Raw genomic sequence first — 13,223 nt, forward strand, 5'->3', positions numbered from 1 at the left:
TTGAGGTCCAGTACAGTATACCAGGTCCTAGAGGGAGGCAAGGAATTCAACAGATTACATCGGTTAGGGAGCGTAGGGTGGATGTTGTGCACTCATTTGTTCACTTCTCTGAGATCCTGGACAGATCGGTAGTCATTGAACCCAGGCTTTCGTACTTTGAGGAGAGAAGTATTTCATTCGGATTGGCATTTCTGCAGGATCCCCAATTGGAGGAAGTACAAGATAAGGGGCCGAATCCCATCTCAGGCTTCTTTAGACATTAGATACTGACAGATGGTGACTGGGCTGGCCTGGGCTTTTAGGTACACATGGACTAGAGACTGATTCTTAGCTTTTCCCATTCCTGCTGTCTCAGCCCAAGCCTGTGGGAATTTCTATAACCACCAGTCTATATCTTCAGTTCTATAAACTTTATTCTCAAAGAGTCTAACTTCGTAGTCAGCACCTGGATGGGTTCTCTCTGTCAGCCTCTAACCTGGGGACCTTCTGGGAAGAAATGGACCTGTGCTCCCATTCTAGTGAGAAAGTCTCTTCCCAACAAGGGGTAAGGGTATTCGGGAATGACAAAGAATGAGTGGGTTACCCAGCCCATGCCTAGGTCCACTGTTCTTCGGGTAGTCCCTGTGTATTGTTCGTTCCTGTGGCCCCTTGGACCCAGGACTTCTTTTTAGAAATCGGCCCATCTGATTGCAGGAGGACCAAATGCTATGCTCTTGTGTCTACCAGTAATCGCGTGGCCTTTCCTTCCACTGTAAGGGTTACTCTGGGTTCGGGTTCACTGTCACTGTCCCCTTGAACGGTCAGTTCTTTAGGTCAGTTTCTTTACAGTAGGCGCATTGGTCCTTGGCCAGGGGTTCTCTTCCGTTGCCAGGTACTACCTTGCTAGGTTCCCTAGACTCTCTAATTACTGTGGCCAAGATTCTGTGAAGACTTTTTTCCTGCCTCTTTTCTCTCCTTAATTCTCTAGCTTCCTGCTCTCTCTGTTTTCTGTCTTTTTTTTTCCTCTTCTGTCTCTCGATTATGAAATAATCTCTCAGCAACTAGCACTAGCTCTTTCAAAGACTTATCTTGTAACCTTTCTAATTTCTGCATCTTCTTCCTGGTATCTCAGTTCGACTGATCAATAAAAGCAACCGCAACCGTAGCCTTATGCTCCTCACTGCTGGGATCATAAGGAGTGAACTGGCAGAAAGCCTCCATAAGCTTTTCTAAGAAAGCTGACAGAGATTCGTTCAGTACCTGGACCACCTCTCTCACCTTTGTCAAATTTGTGGGGCATTTCGCTGCCCCTCTGAGACTTGTCAGCAGAGCCTGGCGATAGACTTTCAGATGCTCCCTATTTTAGGCGTCTTGAAGTCCCAGTCTGGTCTGGTCAGTGGAAAACAGACATCAATATCTACTGGTAAAAAGGAGGGTCGCCCGTCTGCCCCAGTGACATATTTCCTAGCCTGGAGAAGAATACACTGTTTCTCCTTAGTGGTGAGCAGAACCTGTAAAAGTTGTTGATGGTTGTCCCAAGTGGTTGGTGGGAAAAGAGGAGAGATTCAATGTTAGTCAGACTCTGAAGATTCTTGGAAAAGGAGGGGTTGTGGGTCTTCCAGTTGTATAAGTCGGCTGCTGAAGATAGTCAATACTGCAGGGGCTGGAGGCCTGATCGTAGGGGAGCCATAGGCTTGGGGCATCAAGATGTTTGTCTGGTCTGGGGCCAGCCCTCTCCAGCTGCGAGTCCCTTGTGCAGATCCCTCTGGTCCTAAAGGCAGACTTTCTGCTCCCTTTCTCTCCTCTGGCGGGGCGGAAGGGCCTGAAGCTGATGGTGCAGTGTGGGGCTGGAGATTAGGAGGATAGGGAGGAGGGGGGTCCAGAACGTCATGAGGACGTTCTTCTTGGCTTGGTCCTGTACTGTGAGAACAGACACCCATGGGCTGACCCATGGGGGAAGGCTAGATACCAAATCTTCCCAAACCAGAATATATGGGATGTGATCCGGGCGACTTTTAGGGCCTGCCCCCAAAACATGTCATTTGCCCAATTGAATAAGAGTCAAGGAAAGAGAGCCTAAAGCTAGACACCCAACCTTGAAGGAAGGCAACTCCGAGGTATGAAGATTCTCCCATTTATGCTTTTTCTCCTCTACTGAGATACTGTGGGCCCTAGACTTCACTTCTGCCCAATGTTTAAGAGTCAAATTCAAGGGAGTTGCTACAATCTGTCCCATGCTGTCCAAAATTATCGTCAGTCAAAGTCCACATGCAAGCAGACAAAGTAGAAGATCGATACAATCCTGCCACAAAAGGCAATCCGTGTTGAATGGTCTACATGTTTGCATTTTGAAGCCAGGGGACACACTTGGGATTCATATTCACATAGTTCTAGGTAATGGAATTCAGCTTAAAATAAATGGAAGTTAACTAATTTCCACCAGTGGGACAATTGCAAGTGTGTCTCACCTGGGTCTGCATCAGGTCCTCTACATATATGTTATGGAACAGATGTACCTCTTTCTTTTGTTTGGTTGGTTGGTTGGTTTTGCCTGCTTTGGGACTCTTCCTGTTGGGTTACCTTGTCAAGCTTCCATATAAGGGCTTTTGCTTTGTCTTATTATGTCTTGTTTTGTTCTCTTTGGCTCTCTGTCATTTTTTGGAGGCCTGATCTTTTCTAAAAAGATAATGGAGGAGGAGTGGATCTGGATGAGATGGGAGGTGGGAAGGAGCTGGGAGGAATGGAGGGAGAAGAAATTGCTCTCAGGATGTATGAAACAAGAATTATTTTTCAATACAAAGTTAATCATGAAACCAGGAACAAAAAACAAACAAACAAACAAACAAAAAACAAAAAAGCTAAGGTCAATAAAAAACTTTCAAGTCAGACTTTCTCCTGCATCAACTTTCTGTCTGTTCCTGTGTCTTCAACAGATTCTCTACACGGGAGTCGTGGTCTATGCCCCTGCTCTGGCTCTCAACCAAGGTGAGTTACTGGGCATACTTCATCTTAAAATTTCTGAATTCTCAGCTTTGAAAATGTATTTGATACCTTGTGGGAAAGATATTCTAGTGGTCACTACATATGTGAAGCTCGAAAAGTGTACTCAATACCGAAAATAATACAAAACTATTACTAGATTTTGCTTTGGAAATCTACTTGCTTATAAATACACAGTTAAGTTGCGTGTGGTTTGTTTGGCTATTTCAGTTTTGTTTTCCAGTATTTGAAATGATGGCAGATTTGCTATTGTACATTTATAAGTTCCACATACGTCTTCTGTGTTGAAGACCAGTTCATAAAGCAGATCTTAACATAAGAGTGAAAGATATCTATGACTACATTCAGATGTATACAAAATTTCAAGGTAACAAAATTCCAGAAATAAAAATAAAGGAAAAATAATAATACAAAAGATTCTTTTCTCAGTGACATTTCCCATATTGAAAGAACATAGCAGTGACATTAATTGAACTGGAAAGTACTAGTTCTTCAATAACTGCTTCAAGATTATTTCCTGCATTGCCTAGAATTACATCAAATATAAATTTAATATTAAAAATTAACAGCAATCTTGAATTTCATGTCCTTCCTCTGGGTGATGCTTACATATAGACCTTTACAAATAAATGACAGGGAGAGAAATTTCAGAATTAGTGTAGGTGGCTTCAGATTGCTCAGCAAATTAGCTAAAAACAACAACAGAACTGGACCTAGGATCTAAGCTAAAAAAAATCTGAGAAGGCCAGTTTTGCTCTTACTTTTTGGCAGAGACGTTTCCTTTAACGGTTTGTAATGACTTTTCTTCTTTTGCAGTGACCGGTTTTAATCTATGGGCCTCTGTGTTTGCAACAGGAATCGTTTGCACATTCTATTGTAGTTTGGTATGTACAGAGCTATGAAAGCTATTATGAACTTCCTCCTACTATGGGGTAAGGATACATTTCCAACAAGAGGCCATCTAATTATGGAGGAATTTGCTATTCTTAAGCTAAAGGAAAGCAGCATATTGCCTTATCTGTCATAGTTTCTTGAGGAAGTTACTGTTATTAGCCTTAGATGTCTTTGTAATGTCAAAAGATAATTTGGGCTCTGAGCTTATTCAGAAAAAATAAAGCTTTATTGCTTTGGGGCCTCTGTGGGTAGCAGCTTAGGGTGGGACTATCTCACTAGCCTTGAATCATTGCAGGAGTCTGAGGTGGCTTGAGTTTCATAACTCACTTTGATTCATGTGATGTAAAAAAATGCACAATGTATCTGGTGAACAATTTAATTAAGGCTATTCAACAACCAATTAAAATCATAAAATAATAAAGTTTTATTCTGAAGAATAAAATTGACATCAAGAAAATCATGTTTAATGGGAGATAATTTAGTGAAAGAAATCTCTCCTTAATCAGAAGATAAGTAACCCTTTGTAAGCTCTGAAAAAAATTTTCCTCCGTAAGAATACTTAGGAATTATAACATTAAATTTCTCTAAATACTAGAAGAAAAATGACAAAATGCACATATATGAACGATCAAGGACAGCTGTCATTTGATATATCTAAAGGTTCTGTGGTTGTTTTGCCTCATATTTATAGATTACATTTAATATTTTGATTATAAAAGTTCTCAGTTCTCAAGCAAACAGTGTGGTATTGATAGATTTTATATAGTTGTGACAATCGAGATCAATAAATATTTATTTATTGATCTTACTTTGTGCCCATGCCCATTTCACACAATTAAAATCTTTTATTCTTCTGAATCATTATATAATTTTCTGCTTATACTACCAGTTATTATCAACTAGGTACATTGTCTATAATCCATAGCAAGGAAAAATAACTGATATATTATAGCTGGCTATACATATCTTTGGCATTATGCTTATATGTAAAAAGAGGCTATGTAGGAACTTTTCTGGCAGATTTTCTAACAATTTCTATTATTTATTAAGGCTGGAAACAGAGAAATCGTATATTCAATGATGGAGAAAACACTACTCTTAAATTACAGTTAAGTTTCCAACAAAGCTATCTGTGTGGGGCCAAGTATCAGTTAACCAGAGTCTTTACAACTAACAAATCATCCCCAAGGATTATTATAAAGGAAATACTATGAAGGGAATTGAAACACTGACTGGCTTAAATAGTGTAGTTTTTGAAAAGGAAGGAAATATAAACCGAGTGACCCTAATCCAAAAGTCCAAAATGCCATCCAAATCTTACATTTATTATGAGTGGGCAGGATGCTCAAAATGTTTTAGACTTTAGAACATCTCAGATATTGTACTTAAATGTTACTAATAACTCCATCATCAATTCTATATGAACCTTCCCCAATCTGTAAAGACTCTGAAATGTGAAACAGTTCTTTACCTAAGCACTTCATAGAAAGGATCTCAAGCTTTGGCATTTGATAATTGTTGTTTTAATGTGGTTTATAAGTAATATTATTACATTTTCTAATTATTATTTGTAATATAAAATATGAAAAACATAATAATTATTATGTATTGTTATGGGTTTAAAGAATGAACCCAGCAAAATATGAAGTGATAACATGTGAGTTAGGAAGACAGCAATCAGATTTAAAACTTTCAAAAATCTTGAATTTGGAACACTACTGTATTCTTTAAAATTTGACATTCATTAATGGATGAGAAAATTTCAGGAGGACCTATGCAATAAAACAGCCAAAATGAGAAAGTGGAGTTTAAATAAAGCATCTCAAGGTATCTAAACAAGAGAATAGGAAAATAGGTATTGACAGAATAAGAAAAACTCAAAAGTAAGTAGGAATAAGTCTGTATGTTTCAATAGTCACTTGAACCAACTCTGTCCTGCCAATCTTTGTTACACAGTCTATATGCCTAAAACCAGCATTTTTTCATGTTGATGGACTCAACAGATTATTGCTTTTAACCATTTCTCAGAGTAACAAGCTTGTTAGTGTGGAGTTGAAATTCTTCATTAGCTGTATCCAAGTCCCTCATCTATCCTTACCCCCACTAAACCTATGTTCCATCTCTTTTCTGTCTAGCTAGGCAAGAGTGACAGTGCCTCCCCAAAAGGCAAATTATTTCTCCTGCAGTGACTTTCATATTTTACTCTCTTTATTCTTTGATCTTGTGGATGAACTACACTTGGGAAATACTCAGTGGAAGAGCTTTTTAAAAATGATTACTGCTATCCAGGTCATTTGTAATTTAGTGGTCAATGCAAGAAGACTAATTAAACAATAGTGAGAAAGAGAGAGAGAGAGAGAGAGAGAGAGAGAGAGAGAGAGAGAGAGAGAGAGAGAGAGAGAGAGAGAGAGAGGAAGGTTGAAGGAGGAGGGAGGGAGGAGGGAGGGAGGGAGGGAGGGAGGGAGAGAGAGAGACATTTCCCAGTCTGTACTCTTGGATGATGTCCAGTTGTGTGCAGAATCTTATACAACTAATGCTAAGTATGCTCTGAAAATGGATGCCTTTAATATTTCCTCTTCATAATACTGAAAACTGAGGTTTGAATCAGAAACAAATTAACATCTTTGTTTTTGTTTTTTGAGACAGGGTTTCACTTTTTCCACTGAATCCTGGAACTTGATATGTAGACTAGGCTGGCCTCAAACTCACAGAGATCTGATTGCCTTTGCTCCTAAATTCTGGGATTAAAGGCGTGTGTTACTGTGCTTCTTGAGTTTAGTATCCTTAAAGACAATCAGATAGTGCTATATTGGAGATGTGTATGTGGTTGGGGGGATTTATTGTTCTTCAAAATATGATTTGAAAACTACACAAATACAGTGCTTTTAGCGGAGACTTCAATGATTCAGATTAAGATTATGGTTTAATTTTAATTACCAAGTAAATGGTAACTCCAGTGTCTCTTTTCCTCTCAAACTAAAGAAAAGTGTGTCAACTTTTCATAGAAGTTACTGACACTCTGGAGGAGTAACAGGATGGTAATTCTATTTTTTTAGTGTTAAAAATATTACCTCCTTTCATTTTCCTGGCACTTACTCACTTGCAAAACACACTTATATGCCACTTCTTTTAATTTTTCCCTAATTGCCTTTGCCATGTTCATGATGGTCCTGGGGGACTCAAGTGATGAAATGCTACAACCAAACTCTCATTTTTCTCTTTCTTTTCTGCCCACGTGTTTTCAGCAAGAACTCTACATTAGAATCACTTGTGGAACTTTTAAAACTCAGGAAGAAAAGAACACAGCCGTAATCTCATTAATTCTTCAGTTAATTTAGGACCCCCGTAAAGGAATAAGGACATTGTTTTCTTCCTGCCCTCTCCTCTACAAGAGAGGCATTTTTGCCATATTCACTGCTTTAATTTCTTGCTTAATAATTATGGTGAACTTAACTATTTAAGTAAACTTTCTGAAACTCTGGTTTGTCTAACCATTTTGCTGATTTTAAAACTCCTCACTGCTCATATATGTAGAAACTGATATTTATTCCTTCTTAGCTGCTACCTAAGAAGTGTGTGTGTCTGTCTTTGTCTTCTGTCTCTCTGTGACTTGGTCTCACTGTTTGTCTCAATCAATAGTTCATTAAAACTCTAAATTTGTCCAGCTGGACCTGTGTGTGTGCACTGAATTTTTTCATTACTTCCTCTTCTGTATTTCGTGCACTATGAGAATCTTATCTCTTGAATATCTCTCAAAAACCACGGAGTTCTTTTTCCTTTTCTGCCCTGCTTCAAACCACTGATTATTTTGGGTATCAAGAATAACTTGGAATTTTCTAATCTATGGCGGCCTTTTAATTCATAGTACCTCACCAATGGGTTCTGGTAAACAAATCTCATTGTATGGCTCCCATTGTCCTTGGGGAATTATTTAAATGGTCTTATCTAAATATATCCATTCTGACTTCCAGAAAATTTACCAATGTGCCTTTTGCTCTATCCACATTCCACATTTGCAGCTCCCAGGGTTCCTTTATTTCCAAGAAACCTACATTTATTTTATCTTCGTATCCCCTGGACATCATCTCAATTTGGTGTGGAACCTCATAAATTTTTATTCATTCTTCAGAATTTAACCTAATGTCACTTCCTCAGACCGGGTCATTACTCTACTGTACTTCTCAAAAGTAACTCATCTTTCATTACTCTTCCCACACTTTAAAGTAAAGGTTTGTGTTTATTCTTAATTTCCTATTCTATCATTAATCTTAAAAACTCATACAATTATTTCATGGGGACCTCTCTTCTTCACTTACTATTTTATTGATATATTAAACCCAGGACTTTACCTTTAAGAGATGTTCAGTAACAGCTCAAAATGAATTCATATGTGATCCAGTAGTGGGAAGAATGTCTGAGTTGGAGGGGTTACAGATCTCATTTTCAATAACTTGTACTATTTTTCCTGTTTTAGGGAGGTTTAAAAGCAGTGGTGTGGACAGATGCATTTCAGATGGTTGTCATGATTGTGGGTTTCTTAACAGTCCTCATTCAAGGATCAAATCATGTTGGTGGCTTCGACAATGTATTAGAACAAGCACGAAATGGATCCCGGTTAGACATTGTTGAGTATGTCCAATGCTATTTTTCATGCTTTATAAAATTTAATTACATGACCTTATACAATGATAACAGTGTCACTGTCATTCCCTTCGTTCTGTGTCACAGCTTTGATGTAGATCCTCTCAGACGGCATACTTTTTGGACAATTGCAGTGGGAGGAACTTTTACTTGGCTTGGAATCTATGGAGTGAACCAATCAACCATCCAAAGATGCATCTCTTGCAAAACAGAAAAGCATGCTAAGCTGTAAGTTGTCAATTAAGAAAAAAATTCTACGTTATCTTTTACCTTAGTGAGTCATTAAAGTATGCATGCACGTGAAAACTAGAGGAGTTATTTCAGTAAAAATTATTTCCATTTCAGCATACTCTGCTTGGCTTTTCTCTTGATTAATTTCTGTCTTTATTTACTGAGAAACAAATAGACTAGATTGGGTGCATTCAGTACAGAAGAGGAGCAAATCACGTTTCTTGCTTATAGTCTCCATGGCAAGGTGGCCCTGGTCATTTTGATTCATTGTGTGTTATCCTTGGCTATAGCTTATTTTTTTTTTTTTTGGAGGTTAATTGAGACGTACGTTGACAGTTTAAATCGTTAATTTGAAAAACATGGTAACTGATAAATTAGGCAGCTTCATTTCAAATATGGCTATGGCACCATTGAGGGAATACAGGCCAGAGGCTTTTACAGTACAAACACAGAAGAAAGCAAGGAATACATGCATGCTATTGATTACCACCTTGCTTACTCATTCATCCCAATGAGAAGCCCTAGTTCTTTGCTTACCGCCTTCTCATAGCTTTACCTTAAGCTTCTGTTTCCCTAAATGTAGATACTTAGAAAAATGGAACAAATCAAGCTTCACTTTACATTTGCAAATCAGCCAAAGTTAACCCTCTGCTAATTCTATGCTTCAGGATTCTCTAACGCATGTTGCCAACCTTAGCATTTCTAAGGAGACATGTAAGACGTATAAAATGTAAGGCCATGGTTATGTGGCTGCTGTGGCTCTCACAAGAACAGTTTACCTCAGAATATGAGAATAGGCACAGTTTGATTTTCTAGGTTCCGGCAAAAATTCCAGAACAGCACACTTGCTAGAGAGAAAACAAAGACATTTTTCTATTATTTTATACAACTATCAGAAACCCCCAAATTTCACTCAAAATGGAATTTCCCACCCTACCCAGAGATGCTCCTCAGGGTTGCTGGCTCTAGTCTAGTCACACAATTCTAAAGTATTTTCAATGTAAATTTCTTATTTTCACTCTGTGAGATATAGAATTGTCTTGAAATAACTCAACCATTTGTAAGTTGAATTCCACAGTGGGAACTACCACATCACTGTACATATATTTTATAATTCAAAGTGAAGAGACCAGATATATTATCTGACATTCTATTCAACCAGTGATACATGATATTATATTATATATATATATATATATATATATACAGTAAATTATATTAAATATGCTTTCCAAATACATGGTCATCACTTTATCAAATAGATGAAATGCTAAAATCTGATTTTAGGTAATCTAGAATCATATATATCAAGAGAATAATCTTTTGGTGAAATATATAATTTTCTTCTTTCCCTTTAATATTCTGATATAGTTTTGAAATAGTATCTCTATTTATTCAAGAATAGCTTCAGGGTTCTAGGCTTAAATTTTTCCTCCTCTGCCTCTTAAATTGTTAGTACACTAGGTATTTACCATATGCTGAGATATTACTTTCTTTTGTGATATGTTGAATTTCTGCCTCTTAATAAGTGAGAAATGGGTGTGAGGAAGTAAATATTTCTCATTATTTTTTCTCAAAACACCAACAATAATATATTGTATTTGTTAAATATTTGTCATTTACCAAACAATACAATGTTTAAGGAAGGTCATTCTCTCATGTTTGTGCAGAAACATATAGACACCCTCATATTAGAAGAGTATATACATGTGAGCATGTATATCTATCTATCTATCTATCTATCTATCTATCTATCTATCTATCTATCTATCTATCTATCTATATCATGCCATGGTTGCCATGAATGAAATGTATATTCTTACATTTAAATGTGGAATCATCTTCAAATCTGGCCTGAATTAAAACAAACAAACAAGAAGGAACACCGTGAGCCTCATCACATTGAGATTTTTTATTTTATCAGCACAATGTAAAGCCTGCCTACTTTCAAGTCTTCCATGAAATTAAGAATATGAGTAAAAGTTTGACAGTCAAATTCCTACATGAAAGCCAAGTAATGTATAGGATCTTAAAAAAGCACCCAACTGTAATTGTGCTTGTGTGCTGTAGAATAAAATTAATGTCTGCAAATGTTTAAGATGATCTTCCTATTGTTGATTCTTCCTATTGTCCCTAAAATTGTTGACTTTAACTTTTATCTGCCCTCATCTCCAAAGCAACTGTAACCAATACTTAGCTATTTTTATGTCATTTCCCTATTATCTCCTTGGAAGAAAAATTATTAAAATATAAGTTGGCTTTTTTGACAGCTTCATTAATTGTGTATGGGGAAATTACTTAAAGTTATATAATGGGAATAATCATTATGTAAAATTTTATACAAGAAAATAGGTCATGTACCCTATGCATTGCAATCTGATACAAAGGAAACTTCATAGAAATCTTAACTTACTCATATTTGGCAATTATCCTAAAATGTGTGATGTCACCTTTAATGTGAAGCTGTAAAGTGTAGTCTTTCCTGAAAGCTGGAGATTAGTCCTTTGAAGTATGCCCTTCAATCTTTGCTCAGCTGCAATGCGTCAGAATGATTGCTCATGTGCTCTCTTCTAGTGCCTTGTACTTTAATTTGTTGGGTCTCTGGATAATTGTGGTGTGTGCCGTCTTCTGTGGCTTGATCATGTACGCCTACTACAAGGATTGTGACCCTTGGACTTCTGGTGCTATTTTGGCACCAGACCAGGTATACAGGTTTCCTGATTTCATAGCAGGAATATGTTGTGTAATGGTAGAGTTACCATTTTTCTATGTAAACTTACCCCTTCTGGCCAAGCACAAGCCACCGAGTTCTTACCTTAACTCCTGAGTTAACACACACACACACACACACACACACACACACACACACACACACACACAGTGCATTCTAATATATAGAAGAGAGCCTACAGAAAGAGAATACTTTTCCTTGTTCATAAAGACAAAGTCAGAAGACAGGCTAAGGCTAAGTAGAAGGTAAGCTTCAATCCATGTGTTTGGGCTGTTGGTGATAACTCCTTTTCTATGTAATCTAGGGTTGATTAATGATTCTTTAGTCAAAAACTGAACACAAGTGAGCATCATGTCAATTACTTGGACTTACAGATTTAAAAATTGACCCAGAGGATCAAAAATTTAAGGCTAGCATTGGTCTCATAATGAATTTGAGGTGATTTTCTGGGTTGTATGAGAACATGTTAGAGAAATACAAAACAAACAAACAAAGCAACATTAAACAGTAAAATTGAACAAAAAATTCTTATTCTCATAATAATTATTATTACATTGCCAGCATAACAAAATATGTCATGAGAGTATAGATCACTAAATGTGGTTTTTAAAACTTAGACACAATATTCTCATGAGAAGCATTCAATCCTCTTTTCTTTCCATATCTATTCTGCTATCCCACTCTGTTATGTATAGTCTCCTTTCCAACAATCTGGGTTACACATAGGTTCCCTGAAAGACATATGTTAAGGATGGGCCTTTAGAGATTAACTTTAAATTCAGAGAAAACATACAAGAAAAATTCACACATTGAAGAAAGATACTGGGAAATAATTTTCTCATCTCAGTTGCTGAAATCTATATGCCAACATTTCAGATGTTGATGAACTGACAATTAATACTCTCCTTTCCCCCTCCTTCTATCTCTGCCTCTTTTTTTTTTAGCTGATGCCATATTTTGTCATGGAGATTTTTGCAACTATGCCAGGGCTGCCAGGACTTTTTGTGGCTTGTGCCTTTAGTGGAACTCTGAGGTTAGTATGTTGACAAACTGAAGATGATGATGGTGATGGTAATGGTGATGGTGAATTGACTGGAATGATGACAGCCATGACCAACTATCTAGTGAACACTGCTGAGGGTCAAGTGGCCACTGCAGTGTTCTGTTTCTATTTGATCATTGGTATCACATAGCATGTAAGAGAGAAGCTTTACACTCAATTCTCGTCAGTCTGCAGATGAGGAAACTAGAGATTTATCAAGAATGGGGGCAGGGACTTCTCTTTGTTAGGTGAGTAAAGTGTGGATGTAGGATGCAAAGGGTATTTTTCGCATCTACTTTAAAACTTTCTGGCTATTATTTCACTAATATCTATATTCATTCAGTCGCAAAAGACTCAGGTGTTTATATGGTCCCAGCATTGATCAAAAGCCTAAAGTCTTCCCACAACAGTTAGGACAAACTCAGCTGTGAATACGTGGAAAAAATAAGTTTCTATACTTTCAAATTCTGGTGGGACACACAAAAGAGGTGACTGGCCAAAGACAAAAATCAGAACTCAGCACTGCAGCCATTAAATCCCAACATTCTTTGTCTAATATCTGGGGATCGTATCTGGAAGATGGGCTCTCTAGGGTTTGAGCAATTCAAACTCTGTCCTCTCTGTTGCCATTCACATGGTCATTACCTGAGCCTGCTTTTTCCAAATGCCTATGGCTTATTCCAATGAGCAATGGATATTGCTGTC

At 37.4% G+C, this 13,223-nt stretch overlaps 1 protein-coding gene across 4 annotated transcripts in view; it reads left to right on the forward strand.

Moving 5' to 3' along the window:
• Slc5a12 (solute carrier family 5 member 12) overlaps positions 1-13,223 on the forward strand; it is a 50,046-nt gene that overhangs the window by 14,470 nt on the left and 22,353 nt on the right. For all 4 annotated transcript variants that reach the window (XR_015683175.1, NM_001108588.1, XM_087653298.1 and 1 more), the window contains 6 exon segments: positions 2,913-2,964; positions 3,796-3,863; positions 8,348-8,502; positions 8,602-8,742; positions 11,320-11,449; positions 12,421-12,509. Coding sequence is in view for 3 of the 4 variants with exons in the window: in NM_001108588.1 (NP_001102058.1) it covers positions 2,913-2,964; positions 3,796-3,863; positions 8,348-8,502; positions 8,602-8,742; positions 11,320-11,449; positions 12,421-12,509 (635 nt within the window). In the remaining variant the exon portion in view is untranslated.

The sequence above is a fragment of the Rattus norvegicus genome, chromosome 3, assembly GCF_021556685.1.
Source record: "Rattus norvegicus strain SHRSP/BbbUtx chromosome 3, alternate assembly SHRSP_T2T, whole genome shotgun sequence".
Lineage (NCBI taxonomy): Eukaryota > Metazoa > Chordata > Mammalia > Rodentia > Muridae > Rattus > Rattus norvegicus.